The sequence below is a fragment of the Coptis chinensis genome, chromosome 7, assembly GCF_015680905.1.
Source record: "Coptis chinensis isolate HL-2020 chromosome 7, ASM1568090v1, whole genome shotgun sequence".
Classification (NCBI taxonomy): Eukaryota; Viridiplantae; Streptophyta; class Magnoliopsida; order Ranunculales; family Ranunculaceae; genus Coptis; species Coptis chinensis.
Window position 1 is genome coordinate 41,352,070 of NC_141462.1, and position 26,120 is coordinate 41,378,189.

Here is a 26,120-nt window from a genome sequence, read left to right on the forward strand (position 1 = left end):
ACTTAACCACATGGCAAAAGAAGTCAACAATATGCTTCCCTACCACTGAAAAAATTAAAGAGAAGGTACAAACATGGTGAGGTCAATCATACCAAGAAAGGGTTTGGGTTAGTTAGTGTTACCCCTACTAGATGAGCCAATTAGGATTTCTTCCTTATTAAATGAGTAATTAGGGTTTCTTCCAAATATATACGAAAAAAAACACGGTTCTGGTCTAGTAGGGGAAATCCTAATTGGCTCATCTAGTGGGGGGTAATACCATAGCTAATAAATTCGTGGACAACAAAAATTCAGTACATAAATTATTTGTCAAAAATATGAAAATTTGGATTCTAATTCGTTTAAAAATTTGGCCCAAAAAAACGAAAAAAATGCAAAACATATAATTCATGTTTTGTACGGGTATAATACGAAAAAATTCAGTTATATTTTGTTGCATTATAATATTTTTTCCAAATTGTAGTGTGTTTTTTTTATTTAAAAAATACGGGCTTTATTATTCGGCAATTATAAGCCTGTATAATAGAATTCGAGTATTAATCCTTAAGTTTGAAACGTTCGCCTTATTATTCGTATTATACAGAAAAACATATAAAACGGGTATAAAACAGAATATTAGCTATGTTTAATACTAGTTAAACCTACCAGAAATGACTGATTAAACACTATACCTCCTATACGAACCTGAAAATTAAATGCAATCCCCATGATATTTTGAAGTTGCATTGCGTGCAGTGAGAACCGTGGTCTTTAAAACAGCTTAAACCATTTACATAGAACCCCTCAGCACCAAAGGCAATAACTAACAAACGACAATGTTTTAAGTATTCGATGGTCATTGAAATATTGTTTGTTCCTTTTGGGATTGAAGCTGCCATGCACCAAGTTCCCTGTTCCAAACACGCGACGGTTAAAGTTTGGCAGCTCTTGTAGGTAATCCACGAGCCGATTGGTTTTGAGCATGTAAAATCAGGTGGTAAAACACGTTGGGTATGCACTTTGCCACTTTGCACCCAATCGGCCAAAAACTCACCTTCCAATTTGTAACAAGTGACACAACTTCTTCCTGAACAAGACAGCACAATATCTTTAGTATGTTGGTCCTATAAACGTACGACGCACAATAGAATTATAGAAGACAACACAATATCTTCAGTATGTTGTTCCTTTGCACCATAGTTCTTCATTACCCACATGTAATCAGGTATAGGGACTTGTCTGAATGCATGGTACAGAAATTACAATGCGGAAAGTATCTAGTTTTTCCAATAGAGTTAATGTTACGAAGAAGGAAAGAACCAAAGTGAAGATATCCGGCCTCGTTTGAGTACACGCCCAGCATATTATTGTTCTTCTTCCTTAACTGTCATAAATAGGATGGCTATATATGCATATAAAAATAACACAGTCAAATCTAGGCAAATTACATTTATAATTACAATCTCAGTTTCTCCTGTACATTCGTGGTCTCGTGTTTGACTGTTTGTACTTGCCTCAATCCCTCGTCTCCTTAATGACAAAGCCAAAAATTAATCTCACACGTGCTTCCTCCCTTCAGCCAACTGCCATGGAAAAAACCACTCCTTATCTTCAGTCGTATATTCGTCAGCAAGCCCAAACAAGTTTTGGCGTCCATCCTCGCCTTAAAAACCAACCACTTCCTGTGGTGGGGTCATCCATATTTTTTCCCTTCAAGTAGGACTCACTGCTTTTGGTTTCTTCTGAAGCGTCATTGGCATTCCTACTCTTATTTGGGAGTTCAGGTATCCCCACTTCCACGATCTGCTTCACCATCTCCAAAACCTCACTCATCTTGGGACGCGCCTTGGGATGTCGTAGCAAGCAGCGGTTGGCTACAGCTGCAAGCTTCTGGACAGACTTGAGGGAGTACTCTCCTTCAAGCCTTGGGTCCAATATCATCCGGAATTTCTTCATGTCCGACAGGTAAGGGCGGATCCATTCCAAGAGCTTCTGTTCTCCCCTGGGACGATTTTTGTCCAGTGCACGCCTACCTGTAAGGAGTTCATAAAGAACTACACCATAGCTCCATACATCGCTCTTAGCTGTCAGACGGCCAGTCTGTATATACTCTGGAGCAGCATATCCCATGGTCCCTACAACCTTTTTAAAAATAAGATTCTAATTAATTCTATATACTTCATATAATAAGCACAAAAGCAAAGTAGTTTTGATGAAAACAAGCCCAATGCAAGGTAAGGTATCCATGGAAGGAGAGACCACCATCAATAATAGAAACCTAAGCCAAAGAATCACTTAGTAGAATGGATGTATTCCATTTTCATTTTTCTTTGGAGAAGGTAGACTACTGAAAAGCTTAAAGATCAGTTCATTCATAATATGCAATGAGTTCGCTAATCAACACTGCAGGAATTAGAGCTTTATCATGTTCAGGCTCAACTCTTTTCTTAAAAAAACCCTAGAATCAGTACAGGATCGGCTCATTTTGCAAAAACAACGAGCTTGAGTGTCCCAAAAACAAATGGAGCCCAAGTAGCTCGGGTAATTTCCTTCTTTGCTTAGTACAGATGGTATTGAGCCAAGCCAGTCGAGCTTTAGTATGTTCAAGCTTGGCTTGTTATTAATTAAAAGTCCCTAAAAATGAATTGAACCCAAGTAGCTAAGCTCATTAACCAGCCCTACTAATCTGGCGCTTCAAGTATTCCATCCCCATGATAGTTGTTGCTTTCAATACCATATATAGTAGGTCCCTTTAGATTGGTTTAAATACCATAACAGGTGAGAACTACTTTGCAATAGATCTGTCATCCACTTAAAACATACCGCTGTTGAGATGTGACTTAATCCTTCAGATGGACCCAACCTCGCCAAACCAAAGTCTGATAGCTTGGCGTTCCATTGGTCATCCAAGAGAATGTTCGATGTTTTAAAGTCTCTGAAGATGATCTGGTGAGATGAAATACAAATATATCAGTACCTACATATAATGGGGTAACAATGATAAACTGTAAATGTGACAAAAAAACAACAACAATTACAGGTCATCTCTCTTTCAACACTCAGTTTCCTCCAATAAGCCTCGATTTGACGTTCCATGATGAAAAGATTATCCGCCTAAAGACAATGCCATCTTGTAGTTAAGTAAGTTCCCGCACTTTTTTTTTTTTTGCATAAACTTTGGCCACTTAAACTTTAAATTAGTAATACAGTGAGCAATTTGAGATTTTACCTGTGTTGCATGGGTACGGGACGGAGTGTCTGGTTTGGACACGGGTACGACGATTTGGACACGGCGAGATCTGAGAATTAGGGTCTGTTTTGCTTGTGTCCGGGTGTCCGTACCAGTCTCCGCAGGACACGGGTACGCGATACAGAGGAAATTAGGGCGTACCCATGCAACAGAGGATTTTACCCTGATAGACCTTGAACAAAAGTAGCTGACTGTGGACTTAAAAACACTCATTTCAAGAAGAGTTCGATGCCCATATTCATAAAAAGTGGAAAGTTGAATACCCTTTTTGGGTGAAAATCCTATCCCATAACTAGTTAATTTTACTTGGATAACCAAATTCTAAAAATTGGAACAGTTGAGGAAAAAACGAGCAGAAGGGTCCCGCACTGGGTTTGGACTATCGTACCAAGAAGGTCAAAGCCACTGGTTCTGCAAGAGATACATGAATGTCACACCTCCGTATCGTGAATTAAGGAATTATCAAAGTGTCAAATGAAAAATCTCTTCTACAATTGCATAACAACCAACTTAAAAGAGAACTTTAAATGGCAACCTCAAAACCTATTGCGACAAAGAAAGAAGCAGATTTCTGCATAATAATGTAGAGGAAATGAGACAGCAAAATGGAGGAATTGAAGTATCACAAAAGTAGTACCTGGAAAGAAAGGAATGGAGGAATGGAAGTATCAGGAAGTAATATCTGGAAAGAAATCAATTGATAAATGGAGGAATGGAAGTACTAGGAAAGTAAAATCTAGTTTGTATTTCATGCTATATGACAGCAGAGTTGTTAGGATGGTAACTTGTTATATATCTTTCCCATTCTCCAGACTTCTTTTGCCAGGGCAGTGTGAGGGAGGAGCTTTAGTGTAGGAGCGGGACAATAGGATATACTGGGGGAAGTATGATAAGTATGAAATTCAATTCATGGTTGATACGAGTTCAATATCCTTTCTAAGGAAGATTTTTATCTAAATAATTACACCTTTTCCAGCAAAGCGAGTGAAAAACTTTCTAGCGTTTTTATAATTAAACAAGAGAAGGTGACCATCTCTTTTGGGTAATTATGTGCACATCAGCAAAGCTTATGATACAGTCAGTGGGAAGTCATTGGAGGGCATACTTCAAAGACTGTCCTTCCTTCCAAAGGATCACTGGCCTAAAAAATCTATTGTCTTCTCTACTCACAGGATGACTCGGCCAAGGAGAAAGCCAACTGTTTGCAGAAGCCATTCTAGTACAGCTTATGAAACCTCCAATAACTCACCTAGTTCTCCCTGTCATTTCCAGCTACTATACTGAGTATAAATGACTGCCAAGCACTTACTGAGAAAATTAAGCCAGAATTTAGAACTGCAAAGCTAAACACTTGTCTCATGCAGGCAGATTGCAATTAATTCAATCAGTTTTACCATCCTTTCATGTTTATTGGGGAAGAACCTTTGTTCCACCAATTAGTGTTCTAGATCAAGTAGCCAAGATTTGTAACAAATTCCTCTGGTGTGGACCTGAGATGCAGCAGAAGACTTGCCATGCAAGCAGGAAGTATGATTCTCTTTCAGAGGAGGCTCACCTCTACATAATGGTCTTAAGTTGTGGAACCAAGCAGCATACAGTGGACTAGTTATGAAGATTTCCAATAAACAAGAATCACTCTGGGATATGGAAGCAGCAAATCAAGAACAAACAGTTTTAGGCAATGAAAATTCCTAGAGACTGCTTTTGGGTTTGGAGAAATGTTTTTAAAATGAGACATTTGACAAGAAGATTTATTAAACATAGAACTGCAACAGGTGAGAGTACTTCGTATGGTTTGAACATTGGCGCTGAAATTTAATACTCATTGAAGTCACTGAAGCCAGAAGCCATATTCAGCTGCCCCCCCACTAGTGCCCTAATCTCTGAAAAAAATGTAATGAGATAGTCATCTTAATCTTATGCTTCTCTCCTGCGTCCTCTGGCTTAACTATCTACTTCTTGATCTTTTGCTTCTCTATCTTAACGAAAAGTTATTTTTATATTCCATGTAGTGACGGAAACTAAGTGATACATTTGAATTTTCACATGTAAATTTCTTATCTTAGTCTTATGAACAAATACAAAATAGTATGTGGACAGAAAAGTTTTCAAACTTTTATAAAGTCACAAGTACACTACTAGATAACTGCAAGCAGTGGGGGCGTGAGCGGAGGGTGGAGAAGAGAGAGGGAGAGATGGGTTTGTGGGTGGAGAGAGAGAAAGAGTTGGGTTTGGTTGAGAAGGAGGGTTGAGCAAGTGAAGAAGAAGAAGAAGAAGAGAGAGAGAGAGAGAGAGAGGGAGAGGGGGGGGTTGTTGCCTGTTGGAAACCCAAACCAAGAGTTCGCTCCCGCTCACTGAAGGAGGAGGAGAGAGAGGGAAGGCGAAAGATTGATAACAGACAGACAGAAACTTACCAAACTACATTTTGGGCCACGTCCCCCCCCCAAAAAAAAACATTCGCTCCGCTCACTTGACCAGTAATATTTAGGGTTTAATATATAGTGTTAAATTTTTAAAGAATGTTGCATCACTCTAATTCGTTATCTTTTTACATAAATGCTAATTATCAAATACTAATTACACAAAGATCTATATCATAAGGGAACCAATTATGTCAGGAGCAAGGTTCAAAATAATTAGGAGTGAGGTTCCAACCAGTTAGGAGTGAGATTCCAACGAGGTTCCTAGTTGAAAGCGCCTAATCGAGGTTCCAGAGCCAGAGCGCCATTGTGCCACCTTGTGTACAAGGTTCTTGCAACTAAGCTCTAAACTACCAGATACACCAACAGTAAATATATTGACAATTTTACTGATATACTGGCTATATATCACTTTCTGTCATCGAAATATTAGTGAATTAATGTACGACTTCTGACCACAATGGTTACTAAGAGTATGAACACCCTAGGTAAGCCGAATCAAAATGTAGTTTGGGTCTTCACTGTTCACCCAGCACCGACAATCCCTTCAGTGTTAATAAAGGTTGTTATTGGTTTTCCGACCAAAAAAAAGGAATGGTTCCTAATCCAGATACAAGTACAAATGCAATATCAATAAAAATTTCAATATCAAAAGGGACAAACCTGAAAGTCCATTTCCTCATGAAGATATGCAAGGCCACGAGCAGCATCCTGGGCGATTTTCAGTCTCACAGCCCATGGTAGGTGTGTGGACGATTTAACTGACAAGTGATCATCCACGCTTCTATTGGGCATATACTCGTAAATTAGAAGCCTCTGGATACCTCTTTCATCGTCATCCGCACAATATCCCACTAGTTTCACAAGGTTTGGATGTTCAACCACTCCCAGGACATTTACTTCTGTTACCCATTCCTTGTGCCCCTGATAGGCAACATGGGGCAAGTAAAAGTGTTAACTACTGAAGATAAACTTTCAAAAGATAAAGATATGTTTGTAAGAAAGTCCATCAATATAATGATTGACTCTGAGTGTTGAGAATCATTATGCAACTTTCCTGCACTTAAGACTAGCTTAGTTAAGAAAGGAACAGAATCCTAGATAGGTCTAACTGGTCGGGTTATTATATCTTATCCAAGTGAAACAACAAAGGTTAGTAATAATCGGAAACCACAAAGAAGAAGGCATAATAATTACATGTTACAGTCTGAATCAATGTCTAATCACTAGCGAAACATAAACACGGTCTAATATAGTCTTAAAATTTGATGACCAACTTGATTGCCTGATTCAGCTGGGAAATTGTGTCTGAAACTGAAGTGATGATAACTAAGATTGCTGTAATCCCATCTGACTTGATTCCTATAACTATTCTAGTAAATATTATATGCTCCAACATGCCATTGCTAAAGAGTACAGACTCATAGGTGAGGATGGTCTCCACATAAATCTACTAGTCTTACTTTAAATGCAACCTTAGAGTATCTTAGATTTTTTTTAAAATTTTTCTCTTTCTTCAGTAATTTAGTTGGAAGGTATCAAATTCCAGAAAAAAGGGGACACTAAAGACCAAAACCCACAGTTCCCTAACCCTGGAAAATCCTCAAAAAACACCCTCCAAAGTTGCATCTCTGCATATTTCATTGCACATATGTGAACTATCCGGGGATGTAGGAGGCTCCAAACGCCATTGCCACTGACGTCCACCACCAGATGTCATTTCTAGTGGCGTTTAACCACATTTTGTGCACCATTCCTAGTGGCGTGAGCGTCTGCTTTAAACCATTAGAGAGAAATTGGGTTTCCCAAATCCTGATCTACTGATTGTTTGGGATGCAGGTGGTTTAGTGCTAAGTCTGCTAACTTAAGCAGTTGGAGTTGGAAATATGTATGGATCAGAAATTTGCCTTGTGTGATCTCCTTCAGTCCTTCCCATCATACAGTATTTCACATTGCTCAACTGAAGGATGGTAGTGTGACTCCACATGACCAAAGTTATGGGAGATGTTTTCAAGGAATCTACTTTCTGGCCAAACTTGAAGGACTAGGAGCTTCAGGTGGTGGCTGATCTTCTAGTCAGAATAGAGGCATTTAGAACCTGTGATGGAGAGTAACAGTGAGATTGAGTTTCTGAGTAAGGTCTGGTCTTCTAAGATATGATTGCTCAAACAACAGCGCACCAGGTAACAAAATTAGTTGGGGGGAACTCTATTCCTGAGAAAGTTTGTTTGCTTGTTAAATTTTTTACCACAAGTCTTATACTTGAGAAGACTTTGACTGCATGGCTGTACCACTATTCCGCTTATCATGTGGCCTGTGCAGTGAATCTTTATCTCACCTATTCATTTAATGGATTAGTCAAGGTAATTATCACTATTATTTTTTAGGTGTTGGGGAGAGAGAAGAACAGATGGGTTCAGTCACGGATTCAGACGATTTCCTTCATTACTCTTACAGACCCTTGGCCACAATTGAATGGGACAGTATTAGGAGCCAACAATGGATTTCAACCCCTTACGCTGTTTCTTTATTGGTGTGTACAGGAAGAAATGACATTCTACATGGGGCAACAAGTGTATCACTGGTAGCTTTTTGTACTGGCTGCGTGTTCGACAGGTCAGATACAGGTGAAGATCCGAACAACTTATGATAAACTGGTCTGGAATCCTTGCTGCAAACAGTTGAAACTTTTTTATGTACTTGGTTGCCGCGATTGGCATTCTTTTCATTACATGGTTTTTATTACTTTAGATAATGTTATCTATCAAAAACCAAATTAAGTTTTGTGCCAGAAGACAATTAGGAGACCAAACATTCCTCTACCTAATTTATTCTCTTTAACAAGATAAACGAAATAATGCTGTAACTTAAAACCCAACTAAAGGGTATTACTTCTGGAACCATTGAGAGCAAATACAATACAAAATAGACAATGATGACCATCATATACAAATAACCATGAGGAAAAGGAAACTTGCCTGCAATCCTTTCTTGCCCAGCTGTTTTACAGCAACAGTTGTTTTGATATTTGGATCTTCACAGCTCTTGATTGCAGCCTTGTATACACACCCAAAGCCACCCTCTCCAATGACTTGCGCACGGCTGAAACTCTTTGTAGCTGTCTTAAGCTCCGAAAAAGTGAACACTCTAAGATTGTTGGATTTGTGAGACAGACTCGCAAACGGGGTCCTTCCGACTGACTCTATGCTAAAATCTGAGGCACTCCGAGAATTGAATTCAGACCCAGATCTCCTCATCTCACGATCCATCGACAATGAAGTGGAGGATCGAGTCGACGCTGACTTTGTAGTTCTTGTCTCATTTTTCTTGTCTTCATTTGTGAAATAAAAGCACTTCATTATCCCCCAATAACACCTCCAATTCTAATTCCTCTGTATAGCCATGCAAAACTCTAAGCAATTAAATTTTGCGACCTCAAATTAAACCTTTTTTTTTTTTTTTTAATTTCCTAAATTTGGATCTACCCACAATAATTCTACAGAGTTTTCTATATGAATTATTTTGTAGAATTTGATCCCATCTATTTAAATATGCTTTTTCCGAAATCCCAACTTTTAGGCTGTTTATATTCTGAATATATTAAAACAGAAAGAACAAGTAACCTTTTGAGCTCCAAGTTGAAATCAACCTTTAAGTTGAGTTTCAGGACTTAGAATACATGACACAGGTGAATAGGTGATGTACTCTAATACACTCCTCCTTCACTAAAAGACAAGTCAACAATAACGATTCATGCATTGACGATGGTGATAGTATTATGAGACTTTTACTCTTCTTTAGTGGGTGACTAGTGATAGCGCAAAGGTTTTTCGGCTTTCTTGGATGGGAACAGAAAAAACTCATGTGTTGAGCTATTAGAAAATGACACGTGTAAGTACGTAACTTTTAGAAAATGACATATGTTTCCGCGTCAGAAATAGATTCACTGTTAAATGACTCTAAATCTCTTCAACTCACACCCAACGACCAGTTTAAAGCATCTTTTGCCAATTCTGTCCCAAAATAGAAAAAGAACAAACACGTGTCTACCGTATCCTTCGGGTAAGCCTTTCTCTTAGATTGACCCGGTCAAATTTCAAGCAATGCCCTTGTCATATGAGCATATCTCAGCGTTTACTCTTAACAGGTTTAGTTTACCAATAACGCTGAGATCAAGGCTAATGCTGGCACGGCTTCCGCAAGGGAAATAGTTAATCCATCACTGACTGAACTACTAGCATAACTACATAACTTAAAAAGTAAACTCGTATGATCCTCCGCATAGTTACCCATTGCATTCATTAACAAACATAATCTCAGTACAGCTTGACGAGAAGAAAACAGAAAACCTACTACAAAGTGTGCAACAGATACATCTGAGACGGCACAAAATCCAAACTATGCAAGCAATAGTTCAAAACTTGCTTGCAAACAAACTTTCCACACCCCCAAAACTTTCCACCAATTGGCAAACTCTGAAGCAACAACGGATCATAACACCGCACTTGAAGGTCTTATTCTGGAAGTATCTGCTCACCATCTGCATCACCCTCTTCCTCAACTTTGGGCTTTGATGGACCTTGGCCGGCACCAGGAGGTTGCTTCTTCTTGATTCCACTTACAATATCATCAATCCTCAGAAGCATACAAGCAGCCTCAATGGCTGTTTTAAAAGTTTGTGCCTTCACATTATATGCATCCCAGATCTGAAAATTACCATTAAAATATAGTACTCATTATAATAACAGAACTTAAGCAGAGAGAGAGGCATACCCTATTTCCTTTCATATCTGTGATTTCCCCAGTATTACCATCAATGCCAATCCACGGGTTCTCGCCATTAGCATGCTGCAACATGTAAATCAACATTACAGCAGCGACGGAGTATTTATAATTTCTCTCATCTACCCAAATTCATATAGCAAAGCAGGTGGAAGCCCTACCTTTCCTTGCAAAGCAGTCATTGTCCGGATGACATTGACCCCACAATTTTGTGCCAGAGTCCGTGGTATTGCTTCAAATGCTATTGCTGCAGCTTCATAAGGCCACTGTAGGATGATCCGAAGCAAAAGTTTAAAGCATTTCAGTAATGGTCAGTAAGACAAGGGAAGCAGCAGTGCAGAATGATGCATCTTTATAAGTGAGGTGACACTATGCAACAACTGTGTAATAATACTCCCCAATGACTAACAAGATGTCAAGAACCAGCTGAGCGGAAGCAAGTTTTGCATGGGTTACATTGTTTTGATACTTCTGGAAGAACCTTTTTATTAATCCATTGCTCGACTACTGGTCACAAGTCGCAACCTCTCCAAACTTGCACTCAGAAAATTACAAGAAATTAAAATAAATTAACCAACTTCAAACATCACTCTTCACCTTTTCAATGCCTTCAATAGCTGAACTTTTCTGCTTCAACGTTGCAGATACAGTCAACTCTGATGCACCGCCACCAGGGACAAGCTTTGGATGTTTAATAATGTTTCTTGCTACTGACATGGCATCCTGTTTAACAGGTACATCTTCTGTGAGTGTTCACATACAGGACAAAGAAGCATTCAACATAAGTTACAAAGGTACCTGAAGATTTCTTTCGACTTCGTTCAAGAGGTCCTTGCTAGCCCCTCTTAAAAGAACAGTGCAAGCTTTTGGGTCTTTGCACTCCACGATGAAGGCAAAGAACTCATCCCCGATCTTCCTTACCTCAAAGAGTCCTGCTCTACTCCCAATATCAGATTCCTGAAGCTCCTCAGGTCTGTTCACAACAACTGCGCCACAGGCCTTAGCTATCCTGTTGCTATCAGTCTTCCTTAGCCTCCTGATAGCACTTACTCCAGCCTTGCTTAGGAAATGGCAAGCCAGATCACTAAGTCCTTTCTCTATGATTACCAAGTCAGGCTTGAACTTCAGAATCTGAGCACAAATGTTCTCGATGTATTCCTCTTCCATCTTGAGCATAACTCCCCTGGTGCACCACTAGCCAAAATGAGAACGGGAAAGTATATACAGCCAAACACATAGTAAATCGACCTAGGACATGACAACTGGCATTCAGTACTACACCAAGGTTTGAACTATTTTTTTGCTTCATCGCTTCAGTTTATGTTGTCAGAAGAGGAGCCATGACAATCCAAGGCAACCACCAAGGTGACAAGTTTTCATGAAGATAGTTGCAGGACATGGTCAATGGTATTCCCAAGGTGGTGCCAAAGCGTTAGTTGAGAAACCTAACACCTTGCTCCTCACCCCTAACAACATAGGTATCAACAAGAATACATATATACAGATTTCCGATCACCCCCAACACACACACACACACACACACAACCCCCCTGTTTACAATTGAAACTTCAACAAGGCTTTCCCGCCCCCCCCCCCCCCACACACACACACACACACACAACCCCCCTGTTTACAATTGAAACTTCAACAAGGCTTTTTTTCGTAGTTCTTCTTTCCCCCTTTTTTTATATAAATTGGCATCTTAGTCAGATGACGAATTCAAATATAATTCACAATGTCTGCTCCTGGAATTCAGCATATCCATACCTAAAACAAAATCCCTTTTATTACGAGTATAATGACCCAGTCCCAAGTCATACTTTTGATAACAAATTTGGTTTTATTTGCCAACAAAGTTGTCAAGAAGAATAATGCGTGAATAACTAACAAGTCTAATTTTCCTTACCAAAAGCATATCCATATTTTGCTATACTCTAAAGTCTAAACAGCAGTGTCCTGACCCCTAAACGCACAGTGCAAAATTAATTTAATTTCACATTTGCTACACAAAAAAGATTAAAGACAAATCGCACTTACCAATCCTCTTCCTTCACCAACTCTGCATTTGTCTGATTTTCACCCTTTTTGTATTCGAGAGGGCAATCAAGAAGAATAATGCGTGGATTCAAAATCTTCCTCCTCATCTTTCCAGGGGCAACGACATCTTTGTTGAACATAACTCCTTTCAGAACCCTAGAATCTTCCAATTGGCCACCGGGAACCTTTTCAACCTTTATGTACTTTTTTATGTCCACCTCCCGTACTCCTTGCCCAAGGTCTACACCCACAGTCTTAGTAGCTTCAATTGCCAAATCCTGAAAATTATATAAAGAAAGAAACATACAAAAACATTACCACCGAAAGGCAAGGAATCATTGGAAAAACAGGAAAGAATTTTCGAGTACTATATCAAATTTGAAAATAAAAAAAAAAAAAAAAAAATGTTCAAGTAATTTACCGCAATTAGATCTCCAAATTGACTAGTGAACTTTGTGCCAATGCAACTCTTAACCAGTCCCAACATCATCTCACCTGCCAAACAAAAACACCAATTGTACTTTCAGAAAAGTCTAAAACAAGGCACCGAAATTCAAGAAAATAATTTCTCATAAACCCTGCTTTGTGACAGGGAAAGAGATGAGTTCAGCATAACCAGATATCAAAAACGCAAAAGAAAAATGATCAACCGAAAACAAGTTTCCAAGGCATAGCAACTTACGGTCATTTACATCAATTGAAACAGCTATTTTGTCAAGCACAGTAAGAGCGTCCTCAAGTGCTCGGTTGTAAGCTACAAACGGAATAAGAAAGAAAGTTAGAAATCTTCCCTAATCAAAAAATGAAGGATTGCCTCAAGCATTAGAGAATACCTCGACAGATAACTGTAGGGTGATAGCTCTTGTTGATGAAAGCTTCGGCTACATGGAGCATCTCACCAGCTTTTCCAAATGGTTATACACAAAGAATCAGTGATCTTTATACCCATAATGTGACCAATTCAAATTCCACTACTAACCTAAAACCTAGAATGTTGCGTATAATAGGAGTAACAAAAAATTACATGCCACCACTGTACAATCACATAAGACCACATGATGCTAATAGTAATAAAACAAAAATAATAATCAAAGATCGTTTTAGCCATCAAGTATTGGTAATATCAATGAGTATGAGTAGGAACTAGGAGTTCAGGCATAAAAAAGAATTAAATAACTACAGAACAGCAAATTATGCCGGTGTACCTAACAGATCACTACTAGAGGCCCATTGAAATAATGTTAATCATTGGATCATAATAATGAATTTTAACGGAAACAAACAAGTTCTCCCATATGTACACAAAATAACAGCATTTAAATCATGGATTCATATCATTTGCGTCCACATGGCACATCTTTCACCTACACAGACTAGTCAACAAATCCCCACTGGAGATACAAATGAGAAGGACTAAGTTAATGAATAATTTGATGAAGACTTTCCAGCACATTTATTCTGGTGTACCTAAGAGAAACGGTGTTAATCCTCATATCCATAATACTTTAAAGACATATATTCCCAATATGTTAACCGATAGGAACATTTAGTAGGTGGGTTGAAATCACTTTCCTCTATCTAGAGAGACTAGTTAGATATGTGGAAGAACCAACATACCAAGTATAATTACGGATGTAGTACCATCTCCTACTTCTTCATCTTGTGTCCTGCTTAGTTCGATCATGGACTGCAGCATTAATCATCGCAATAGAAGAAGAAAAAAATATTTGCATCAGTAAACAAATTATACACTCTTAACAGTGCAAACCATAATCCATTGCAAAAGGAATGCAAACAATAAGAGGTTGAGGTTGAAAGATGTAATTACCTTGGCAGCTGGGTGGGCAACGTCCAACTCACGAAGTATTGCATTTCCATCATTTGTCACTACAATACCTAGTAAAAACAAAAATAAAAGAATAGCCCATAAATGCATGCATAAAAGACTGTGTTAAACAGAGTTACAGCATGGAGAGACACAAATTGTAATCAAGTCCTATAACTTGATGCCGAGTATTGGTTGCATCACTCTAGGACAGCGGACAAATATTGTAAAATAAAAAAAAAAAATATACCTCCTGCAGCATCAAGGAGCATCTTCAGCATGGAACGAGGACCCAACGTAGTACGGATGATGTCAGCTACAGCCTGAAAAGTAAAGATGATAAAGGAGGCTTGGATGAGTGCAGATAATTTTGGGTCAGGTTCTTGGACAATGAGTGGGAGTATACAAAATAAAAATGTCACCTTTGATGCTTGAATATTTGCATGCTGCACTTTACTCCCAGATTCACGCTTCTGAGATTCATCTGTTGACGATGTAAAGTATTAGAAGAGATTTTTATTATAAGTTGAACAAACATGCTAACATTAACCCAAATAAATCTGACTAAACCTAAGTAGTTAAAAATCAACCATTTAACGAGTGAGTGAATAATAGTAATAAATGAGTGAACTTTTACTTACTTAGAACAAGAACGGGTGCATGCATCTTTGATGATGAATCTCCTTTTTAAAGTTTACTACTGAGGTGACTGAGGTTTTGCCTTGTGATGAAGAAACGATTTTGAGTCGAGAGAAATAAACGAGAGTGATTTAGTTAGGGCAGTTCAAGAAACCCCAAATCCACTGGATCTGGCCTTTTCAATTGCTTCTATTTTCCCGGCCCAAAAAACCATCCATTTTATTTGTTTATATAAGCCGTCTCTCAGTTATAACAATGCGTCAATTTGTGACATGTGTTAGGGCATCTCTAATGGAGAGTGTAAACAGTATAAAGTGTAAAATTTACACTTCAAAAGCTAAAAAACTCTTTTCAATAGGGGTTGTATATCGTAGGTAATAAGTTAATAGTCAATAGATAGAGAGCATTTTTTTTCTGTTTGCGACGGTCTAAGTCTGTCGATCAGTGATTTAAACACAGACTCTAAATAACGTATGAAAGTGGACCACTATTTGTTTTAAACTTTTGCGACGGACCAAACCCATCATTTTTCATAATTTTGAATGGGCTGTGACAGTTTAAGTCCGTTGTTATCTATTTTTACACATTTGCCTCCACTTACTATTGGAATAGTCACAAATAGTAAATATACACTTTATGTATTTGGGATTTAGATAGAGTGTATAATCCTAATGGCACCTATGTGGAGGTGAATTTTTACACTCTCCATTGGAGATGCCTTTATGCCATCCATATTATTAGTCGTAATCCGTTCTGACAAAATTACCGTCGTTTTTTTTACATGAAAATGGGAGATATACATACCATATAGAATCCATATCAAATTGACTCAACAACCCTCAAAAAACCTCAACCTTCAATTATGCTATTATTATCTCTCTTACCAACCCCACAAGTATGGCTCGTCCATAAGGGCGAGCTAGGTAGTTGTCTAAGGCCACAAATTAGGGAAGGCCTCAAAATTTATAAAAATTAGCCTTAGTTTGTCCACTAATTTCTCTTTCCAAAGTGTTAAATCAAATAATAACAAAAGATATAAATGTCATTTATGAAAACTAACTAAATCCTTTTTCACTCCACGCACTAGATTTCGGAGATAATTAATTGCCCATGGGCATGGGTACACAATCTAGTGGTGTTCTATTAAATGCTAATCTCGAAGTTTATCAATAATCCAATGATCAAAAGTAAATCATTGGCTTAGTATGTTGTGAGTGTGTCCTTAGTTAATCAAAATTCTTTCTCAAAAAAAAAAATGAAAAGAAAGAAGAACAAACCAAGGAGTCCACGTTCAATTCTTCACCAATCTTCATATTCCCCGTAGCTCTTCTTCACTTCTCTCATTTCTTTCTATAATATTTCATCTCTTTGTACTATCATTCGCTTTCATTGTTCATATTTTGAGTTCATGATCATTTTCAAACAAGTAAAGTAGTTTTTTGTTTAATATTTCTTTTTGGATCTAATCTTATATGGTAGATTTCATGTTTTATTTTCATCTATATATAACCATTAGAAAGTTGGAGCTAGTTATTTGGTAATTCAAATTTTTATATAATGAAATATGGTATTTTTCTCTATTTAAACTCCCACAACTTTTGTTTTCGCCTAAGGCCTCACTTTGCCTTGAGTCGGTCTGAACCCCATCATCTTCTTCCTCATCCCTTCATATATGACCTTTGAATGTCTTTGCATGAACTACTTCTCTTTAGTAACACAAACAAACCCACTCGAACAAACCCAATTAAGTGAAAAAATAGGACAAGCAAGGCTTTAAAATGATGTCGAGTAATGGAGGATTGAAATACTAATTATACATACTAGCATCATGCACATGCTACACACGTTTTAGCAATACTGACGAAAATCACGGAATTATAATCGAGAAGTAAAGTACGCAACAGAAACATAAAATGTATATTAAAAAAAAAACAACACTGATTTTTTTTTTTTTTTTTGTTTCATTCAGGTTCTAAAAGGAATATTCAGTACATGGAAGGTAAACATGAAAACAACTCTTTCCTTAAACATTATGCATCAGCCAAGTAGCAGCATCGCCTAATGCACAGATATTATGTCTGTCAATTTGATTTATCAATCTTGTCCCCTCTCTGCAAGGTGTGCACTGCCCATAGTGCTCATGCGTGTAAAAATAAGAAAGACTTGCAATTGCATTCACAAAGTACGTTGACTTTTCATCCACAATAACTGCAGCAGTTCCCAGCCCAGACGTAACGGCCTTGAGAGCATCCTGCATCGAACCGTGTAAAAAAATTCAATTATTCAAATTCCAAACTACGCATATATCATTTATCATTGTACATGTTCTGAGTCAATCCAATTATGCACTATTCCTCATCGAAAAGGATATTGTAACAGAGATAAATATAAACTACTGAAATAGTACAAAAATATAGCATCCTATTTTTTTTCAAAAAGTTGGCAGAGATTCCCTAGCTTTTTGACATTCAAACTAAACATGTTCCTTTAAATAAATGTACATATAATCCTTGTTTTAATAATCTAAAAATTGAGGTAAATATAAACTACATAAAAAGTACAAAAACATAGCATCCTCCTTTTTGAATGAGTCCAGAGAATGTATACAGAAAAAAAAAAAATATGGAAACAGTGGAAGACATGGCTTCATGTAAACGATTTAGATGTGACGTAAAACTGGGAGATAGCTTCTTCAAAATTCAGACCTCACCTTTCAAGGATGTAATAAAATGGTTCACACAAAAAGTGTCCTGAAACTCACTGCAATATCAAGTAAAAACTAATATAAACAACTCGGATAATATGGATTTTAGACTGTCTAAGAGTGATAGCTATGAGCATTAAATTGCTAGTGGAAGTAACCTGACATCATACTTAAACTATGAATAGAAAATTGAATGTGAGCAAAAAGGCGATTTAATACTCAAACTTATTATATTCTATTTGAAGTATGTTGAAAACTAAGAGAATGTATAGAAAAAACAACATGGAAATAACATAACACATGGCTTCATATCAGCTTTTGAAGTTTAGAAAAGATATTACCATCAAGTCTATGAAAATTGAATCTTCTGAAGAGAGCCAATAGAAATGAGGTCCTCATCCAATTTGTAAGTATTGTACTTGGTTTCATTAGAAAGTAGATTATATATTGTAATCTACAAAACAACTTTTTTCACAACGTATTGGAAACAAATAGCAACAAATAAAAATAAGAGCTTAATTCAAATTCTTAAGTACTATGATTAGATTAGTTTTAGTATAATAATAATAAATAAAAAAAACTTGTCTTAATATCTTCTAAATATAAAAATAAGAGATAGGTTATGAACTTGATCTTTAGTATGTTGAGTCCTCGAAGAGGGTCACAAATAGAAGCAAAAAACTCAACTTTTTCGTGACAACAAATAGAACAATACGAATTAACAACTGCAAACACAAATAATATAAATATGCGTTGGATGAAAACCTCGATTACCTAGAAAAAACTATGAGAAATCAAGTTGGTATTTCAACTTCCATCAAAAAATACCTCCACAATGGAAATCAAGTTGGTATTTTAGCTTCTCTAAGCAAGGAAAGATGTTCCTTAGACATGTTCTGGCGTTGGTTTCTTTGTTGCTAGCTGTTGTTCCTGACGAACATGCATCGTGTCCTTGCTTTCATTAAATATAACAGAGTCCGGTAGGGAAGAATTGTCCATGATGGATGTCTTGAAATAAATGTTGGGCAAGAGAATGCATCTAATTTGAATAGTTATAAAATATATTAATCACAATGCAAATTTTTTGTAATAACACAGTGAAAACCTAATTAACAATGAAACCTAACATATGAACCAACCAACATTTGTACTACTTGGAATTCTAAATGTCATTTTTACCTCCATAACAAACAATGCAGTACATCTATTTGAACAAAAAAAATCCGGTTTCAACAACATTGAACGAAAGTATAGGTAATCTTCCAACCCATCAATAGCAAAGTCGCAATATTTGGTGTAGTAGTTTAAGTATAATTCCATGACTACCACTTTCTTCTCTAATATTATGATCAGCCATATATTCAGCGGTTCTAAAGAGGCCAGGTAACTTAAAGTAACTTACTAAGGTACTGAGTATCCCGAATCCACATAATTAAAACCCCCCTTTTCTAAAGAACCTAGGTTCTTAAAACCTGCATCAAGCAAGAAGTTGTTGTATATATAGAACCCCTAAAGCATTTCTCATGTATAAGTGAAGATGAATCAGTGTAGTCTCTAATAATGGAGAGATGCATTATATAAGTGTATTAACATTTAAGAGGTACATAAACAGATCTGTCAAACTTATAATCCACTTATATCTAAGAAGAAGCAAACCTTACAAAAGGTCGTAAACGAAAGGATGGTGGACAAACTGTGTGAAGTAACCAATGCCCTCATATTCCATTGTACTTTTGATCCACTTTAAGAACCTTTTCGGATGATTCTTCATTCACCTATTTATTCAATAATAAACACAAACAAATCAAGTTTTGTAGACAGAATGTCTAATAGACATCACACAAATTTATGGGCATTTTAATAATAAATCCACTATAATAAACATTTCATCAAACAATTCAAAATATTCATTGGCTGCTATTTCTACTCTGGTTGTTGCTCTACACAAATGATCTAATGAAAAATAAGTTAGAGTACAACTTAGCAACAATTTAGGTACTCTTCTTTAAACAATTATCTTATTATAGTTACACCGTGTCTGATAATTACATAAAAGGAAACAAAATCAAACCTCAAAAACCAAAAAAGAAATCGAAAGTTACCTGTGAATTAGAAGCAACAATTATCTTTTTACAATTACATCGTGTTTGACAATTACATAAAGGGAAACAAAATCAAAACTCAAAAACCAAAAAGTAATCGAAAGTTACCTGTGAATTAGAAGCACGAATACTTTCTACTTCTCTCAAGGATTGAATTGAGCATCAAACCAACCCTTTTTCGAGAATTGTAGGACTATTTTCGGATGTTGATTAAAACAAATATTCTCCAAGGTGCAACGGATGACAGCGCCTACTCCACCTTTGTTTGAGCAACAATCAATAGAAAATGTTCCCGTTTATGGAGAAAAACCTGACAAACCATTAGTCCATTACACCAGCACAGTAGGAATACCATGCCCCTGTTTTTTTCTCTTTTTTTTTTGAAGCACAACGAAATCTAAGTAGTTAGGTGATGTATGACCAGGAATCAATACATAAATAATATTGAATATGATTTATTTGGTACTAATTTAAAAAAGACCTAGTCCCCTATCAATTCTCCAGATAGCCGGAATAAAAAAACATTGCAGCTTAACAATTAGAATATCAAAAACACAACTGATTACCTCTATACAGATTGAAGAATGAAGATAGATTGAGAGCGATTGATGATTCGATCTAAGGATATTACCATGCTTTAAACACTGATTATTCAAAATTAGATGTTGAGAATGAAGAAGTGATTGATGGTTCGATCAGTATTTACCTTTGAAATCAAACTTTTTTTTGCAAGTTTAGACTTCACTCCCTTCAATCTATCGATGCCAACAATCACTTGGAGAATGATCAACAACTCAAATTACCTTCAAGTTAATAGTGTGCATAAATGAATTGCCTTCAAATTCATAATGGCAAGCGGCTCAGGAAGTTCAGTCTCTTGGTTTGCCAAATTCTAAGCCATTGCTTTCAAACAGGGAATAGTGACCTGAAAATATTCAACTTAAATTTGAGAACTGGTTTAGCTGCCCACTTCCTAAACAATGATATACACCTATATAACGTTATAAGAAATCACAGTTGAGCTCATCGAAAGTTTGTCTTAAAATTTTAAACGTCGACCTTTCTAGAAGCACATTGATTCTTAATCATGTTCCAGTTATTTCAAATAGAAACAGAATACTAAGCAAATATTAAGAATCAATAATGATAGAAGGGGGAGCACACAATCAGATGAGGACCCTCAGTCTAAAACTTTCATAGTTCAACATAGAGCTAAGCCGATGAAGATCATCTGTCGAGTATATTATCTAATGAGGAGAATTGCATTGTGTCTGAGTTCAGGGATATCATGACCCACGTAAATATCAGAATGAACTACATGATTTTTAATGAGATAAAAAAAAATTAAATTGCTAAAACCTGGTACTTGATTGCAGCATCATCTCTCCATTCTTTTAACTTTTGTAGCAAAAGTGTAAGTAATCTTTGCAATTCTAGTGAGACCTCTTGAGGGAACAACTTCTGAATCTCATTCTTGCTATTATTAACATAAACACATTTGCGGATCAACACACGAAGACATACCAAAAGCTACAGACACCACGAACATAAAACTCTTTTTCTTTTTTCTTTCCCTTTAACAAAGTTTTGATAGATGAAAAAAATGTTTATTTAGAACGTGGAAGAGATGAGAGAGACATTTGAGCAATAGATGAGTGATAGTTGGGTATCGTTCATTAGAAATAATCGAGATCTGTAAACGTCTCTCCACACAAATTAACATCACTTCTAAGTTCGAAGATAGAGCGAAGGACGTAGAAGGAGAATGCCCACACAACCGAGAGAGAGTAGAATATTCGAGAATTGTGGAGAAATATCATCAAATGGTGAAAAGACCAAACCAGCCCTGCAATAGATAATAAAAAGATGTTTCTACCCCTGTGACGTACGTGAAAATACTGTTCATCAACCCCCATATTTTTCTATATAGTAAGATAAAATGGGCGAACGACCCTCGCATAAAAAAGGCATGTAAAAAACGCTTCACAATAAACAATATAATATGAAACGCGCAACTCTTAAGTCATTATTTGTGTTAATACAAAATTATTTAGTTCAATATATTTAAAATTTCAAGTGAAACCCCGAAGTCATTAAGTGTGTTAATATGAAAGCCCTCAACTCCATCTTTATTATTTTTTTACATCTCATAAGAAGGGCATGCATGCAACGTTTGAGAATGAAGTGAAGAAGAAAGAGTCCTGATTGAGGTTAAGGGCTTTCACTTTAAGAAATGATATTAAGGGTGCGTATAGAAACGTAAAAAGGGCGAGAAATTTGGGAGATTAATTCTACCTGCTGACCGTTTCATGGAGAGCACTAAGCCATAATAAAGTCCAATAATCATGTACTACTTTTAGGCACAAGCGTATATTGGAAGAATTTTCAAAAGGTGTATTTAATTTGTTAACTGAATACTTTAAATGTTATTTAGATGACCCTTCACATGTCTCCACAGGGGTTTCAAAATGATCCCAACCGCCACACCTGCCCTCATCTAACTCAGCCTCAAGCTAATAAAGTTGATTTTTTTTAGCAAATGCTGATATCATCCATTCGTATTACAAATTCTAACTACTAACCAATAATTCTTGAGGTTGTGCCTTCGGCACGGATGTCTTCCTCAAGCTATTTATTCGAAAAAAAATTGTGTAAATGTGCAAATTCTAACCAACCCTTCACCAAAATAACAACCTAAAGAAAGCTGTCAAAATAAAAACAAATAAAAATGAAAACAACTCTGGAACTATATGTACACATGGTAAAAGAAATAATACTAAATCTTATTGTGTCCCCCTATATGTATTGATTTCATACATTGTGAAAAGAGTCCCTTTGTGTATTTTGATTTGACGGCATAGTTTTTTTTGTTTTGCTTGGTAATAAGTATAAAATATAGTGAAAAGAAAGGGAGGAAACTATACATTGTTAGGAGAGGTAAGCCACTCTAAGATACAAAACATTAGCTAAATCTCAAGTCACTCGTATGGCACCTCCAGTAGGTTTGTAGCTAAGTTTGTTTTGTGAAAGATGAAAATGTTTGAGCTCTAAAACACAACTCTTCCTTCTTCCGTTAAGTTGCCAAAGGATGCTTCTAGTTTTAAAGGTTGTAAATATTATGTCACTTTGAACAGCTAAAAATGGGAATCAATTGTTATAACTATAAACAATAAAGAATCCGAAAGAAAAAAATGAACTAATTCAACAACATTAAATAATAATAATAATAAAAAAATCCAACGTTTATATTTGCTAAACCTTCAATAAGCTCTTGTAAACTATCAAATTCCATAAGCATTCCTTTATTGAACCCTTTTTTATTTTGTTTTATATATATTTTTTCGGTTGTCAATAAAATTTAGTTTTTTCAGATTAAATAAAAGGTGATTAAAAGTCCACCAAATTCTTACACTTCTAGATATAGTCCTTTGGAGTGAGACCCTTTAGCAAGCTCGATGACATATTTACTCTTTGATTCTAAAAAAAAAAATGACATATTTACTATTGATATAGTGAGAACCAAAGTATTATATTAAAAACACTTAAGGATTACATACGTAAACTTACTACTTCCAATGACATGTCAGTTAGGTCCTTTAATACACTTACATAGGAAATTGAAACAAAAACACATTATTACAGACATCTGGGAAGCTTGGTATCAACCATTTCCATTGTTTTATCACACATTTAGACATGAAGTTTATCCTTTTCAATCTAGAGAGCATTGTAAAAGTCATCAGCTCTGTGCCCTCTTTCAAGAACAGCTGCAGCCCCCATCCCAGTATTGCAAATATAGAAAGCATTTAATAAAAGTGATACAGGGTAACATTTCCAAAAACACGAACTAATTTCCGATTGACATAGATCAAGAGTACATTGGAAAAAGATCAACAAACCTATGCACATAGTTATGACTCCAAAGCACGGTGTTTCACCTCATGCGAAATTTTCACACAAATGTGTACCCAAGGTGGAGCCTCTAGTGTGTGCAACTCAAAGTAACTAAACACGCTAATAATAATGTATAGTTTCTTACTCGAGTTGCTAATACACAGGCAGACAACTATGGAGAGTCGGCATACTCATTTGAGTTCCTAAATACCAACTTTAAAACGAATAATAGGAAGAACCAAGAAATAGAGCATATAGCAGTTTACCTAGTGGGTTGGCCAACTTGAAGCTCATACACATGTTGACTGTACTCAATCCCAGCGTGTTAAGATCCAGTCCACACATGCATGGTTCTGCCATAGTATAAGCTGACCAACAATGGATGACCTCTTAAGCTTATCAATAGTTTCTACACAATGTAGCACTTGCACTAAGATAAATAGCAGAATACAACGACAAAAAAATGGAAAAAATACAATTAGTAAAGTACACACTTTTATATATAAAAAAAGAGAGAATGGGTTATAGTAGTTAGCTAGGCAACTAAATTGATGCATATTTCATTGGAGTCATTGCTTGAAAATTGTCCCTATGTAACATTTTAGAAAGACATGTAATAAAATGATGAATCATAGTCCTGATTGCACACAAAGTTTGTATAAAGAATTGAAGATCAATTTCATCAAATAGATACTAATCAAAGCAAAGGAAGGACTCAAAGACACCATATTGCTAACCCACAATGATTGCAAATCAAGAAGAGAGAAAGCACAAGTTCTAGTATTCAACACAAACTAATTAACCCATCTCTCATTTCTCTCTACCTTACTCTTTCTTTCCTTTAGTTTCTAGTTTCAACCAAACCTCAGTAAAAGGCTACTGATTTCTTGTGTTTTTTCTACCGATTTGTTCCAAATTAAACATACATTTATGTCTCTTTTACTTATTGTCGTTCTTATCTTTCCCCTGTCTAGCTATTTAGGTAACTTCTCTTAGCATATTTCTTTCTCACATAGTTCTACATCAAATGATGGCAGAGTGGAAGAAAAAATATTCGCCATTCGGCACACAAACCACAAAAATAATAAAAATCACATGAATCGCAACCAATACGCACCCAAAAAATATCTATTGAAATGTCACCCAAAAATTATGTGCAATGTAGGAACAAAAATACCCAAATCTGTCTGTACACCAGGTTACCCAGAAAACATGTGCAAACATAAAGTCTTATGTTTCTTCCAGAACATCACTACGCATACCAAAAGCAATGGACAGAGGTGACAAATTGTCACAGTGATTTAATCTTCGATGTACAATCCAAGGACTTCCTTGATGTAACTCTCCTTTCCTCCATTAGAACTAAAAATGTTCGGTAAAGGGAATAATGAAATTGCTACTTAATTGGAACAACAAAAAAAATATAAAAAGGACCAATCATGGAAACGTGTACATCGAAAAACAGTTTTCACATTTATAGTTATGTACTATCTTGAAACTCATTAGAATTTAGAAGGAGCTATGCACCAAAGAAATTCTGAAATTTGGACAAAAATAAAACAAAATCACAATAATTATATCAAATCCCATAATATTGAACTACTTAAATTTAGGAAATACTTTCGCAATTCTTACCTTTTGAAGACCTTTCATGAGATGGTTACAGTAAGTAACTTTTTGGAAATCAAGAATAGATGGAATATCTCACTAAACATGAGAGTGATTTTGTAGAGGTTTAGATTTGTAGTGGAAGAGTTAAGAGACTCCATTAGAGGCGTTTTCAAGTAGAAAGTGAATAGAGATTAGAGAGGGAGTTACGAAAAGAGAGTTTAATTGCCCGAGAAGTTCACGGGTCTTTAATATTGGGCGTCGGGGTTTCTTTTCTAAAAGACATATTTTAGTCTTATCCAAGCCCAAGCCCAAGCCATTCATCTCACTTGAATCCTCCATCATATCTTAGTCCTAAATCCTAATACAATCTTGGCTGCCCATTTTTGGAGAAGGCAGTGGGAGAGATGAACAATTTTGGGGATTTAAACTTGACATCACCAAATGACCATAGTAATTAGATAGAGAACATTGAGGGTTCAAAATATATTGTATTTGAGAGAAAACTTTTAGGTTTCAAAAGCCATTCAATTCATCCACCCAAAAAAATTCCATTGTATTATGATGGAAATGGACGTTTCAAAATTTCTTAAATGGTGTAGAAATTTAAATATAACTATTAATACAGCTATATTTTTTTAGTAATTGATTAACTTTTTTTAATACAATCCTTAAAAGCACTTAATAAATGTCATTAAGAATTAGCATCAAAGGGGTTTCAAAACAATCCCAACTACACACATGTCTCCTATCTAACTCAGATCCCCACAAAATCTCCACCACCCTTTGTTTATCCATTGTGTTTTGTTATAATAGGCTAAGTATAACCCGTGCCTTCGGCAAGATTGTCTTTACATTTATTAATGTACATTGTTGTCAT

At 36.2% G+C, this 26,120-nt stretch overlaps 2 protein-coding genes and 1 long non-coding RNA gene across 3 annotated transcripts; all 3 read right to left on the reverse strand.

The window, feature by feature from the left end:
• Nucleotides 1–1,322: 1,322 nt before the first annotated feature.
• On the reverse strand, nucleotides 1,323–9,451 carry LOC147487574 (serine/threonine-protein kinase PCRK1-like). The gene is made up of 4 exons (XM_086572061.1): nucleotides 8,628–9,451; nucleotides 6,313–6,573; nucleotides 2,803–2,925; nucleotides 1,323–2,121 (listed from the first exon to the last, which is right to left on the reverse strand). The coding sequence occupies exons 1-4, from the start codon at nucleotides 9,006–9,008 to the stop codon at nucleotides 1,606–1,608; spliced, it is 1,281 nt and encodes a 426-aa protein (XP_086428187.1). The 5' UTR covers nucleotides 9,009–9,451; the 3' UTR covers nucleotides 1,323–1,605.
• A 468-nt stretch (nucleotides 9,452–9,919) lies between these two features.
• On the reverse strand, nucleotides 9,920–15,136 carry LOC147487575 (TCP-1/cpn60 chaperonin family protein). The gene is made up of 14 exons (XM_086572060.1): nucleotides 14,935–15,136; nucleotides 14,716–14,777; nucleotides 14,544–14,616; nucleotides 14,297–14,364; nucleotides 14,086–14,155; nucleotides 13,302–13,370; nucleotides 13,151–13,222; nucleotides 12,890–12,963; nucleotides 12,469–12,746; nucleotides 11,230–11,614; nucleotides 11,029–11,154; nucleotides 10,593–10,697; nucleotides 10,423–10,497; nucleotides 9,920–10,355 (listed from the first exon to the last, which is right to left on the reverse strand). The coding sequence occupies exons 1-14, from the start codon at nucleotides 14,957–14,959 to the stop codon at nucleotides 10,164–10,166; spliced, it is 1,674 nt and encodes a 557-aa protein (XP_086428186.1). The 5' UTR covers nucleotides 14,960–15,136; the 3' UTR covers nucleotides 9,920–10,163.
• A 3,941-nt stretch (nucleotides 15,137–19,077) lies between these two features.
• LOC147487576 (uncharacterized) lies at nucleotides 19,078–20,658 on the reverse strand. Its single transcript, XR_015200669.1, has 3 exons — nucleotides 20,445–20,658; nucleotides 19,847–19,997; nucleotides 19,078–19,411 (listed from the first exon to the last, which is right to left on the reverse strand). It is a non-coding gene; the product is annotated as an uncharacterized LOC147487576 (long non-coding RNA).
• Between the last annotated feature and the right edge of the window lie 5,462 nt (nucleotides 20,659–26,120).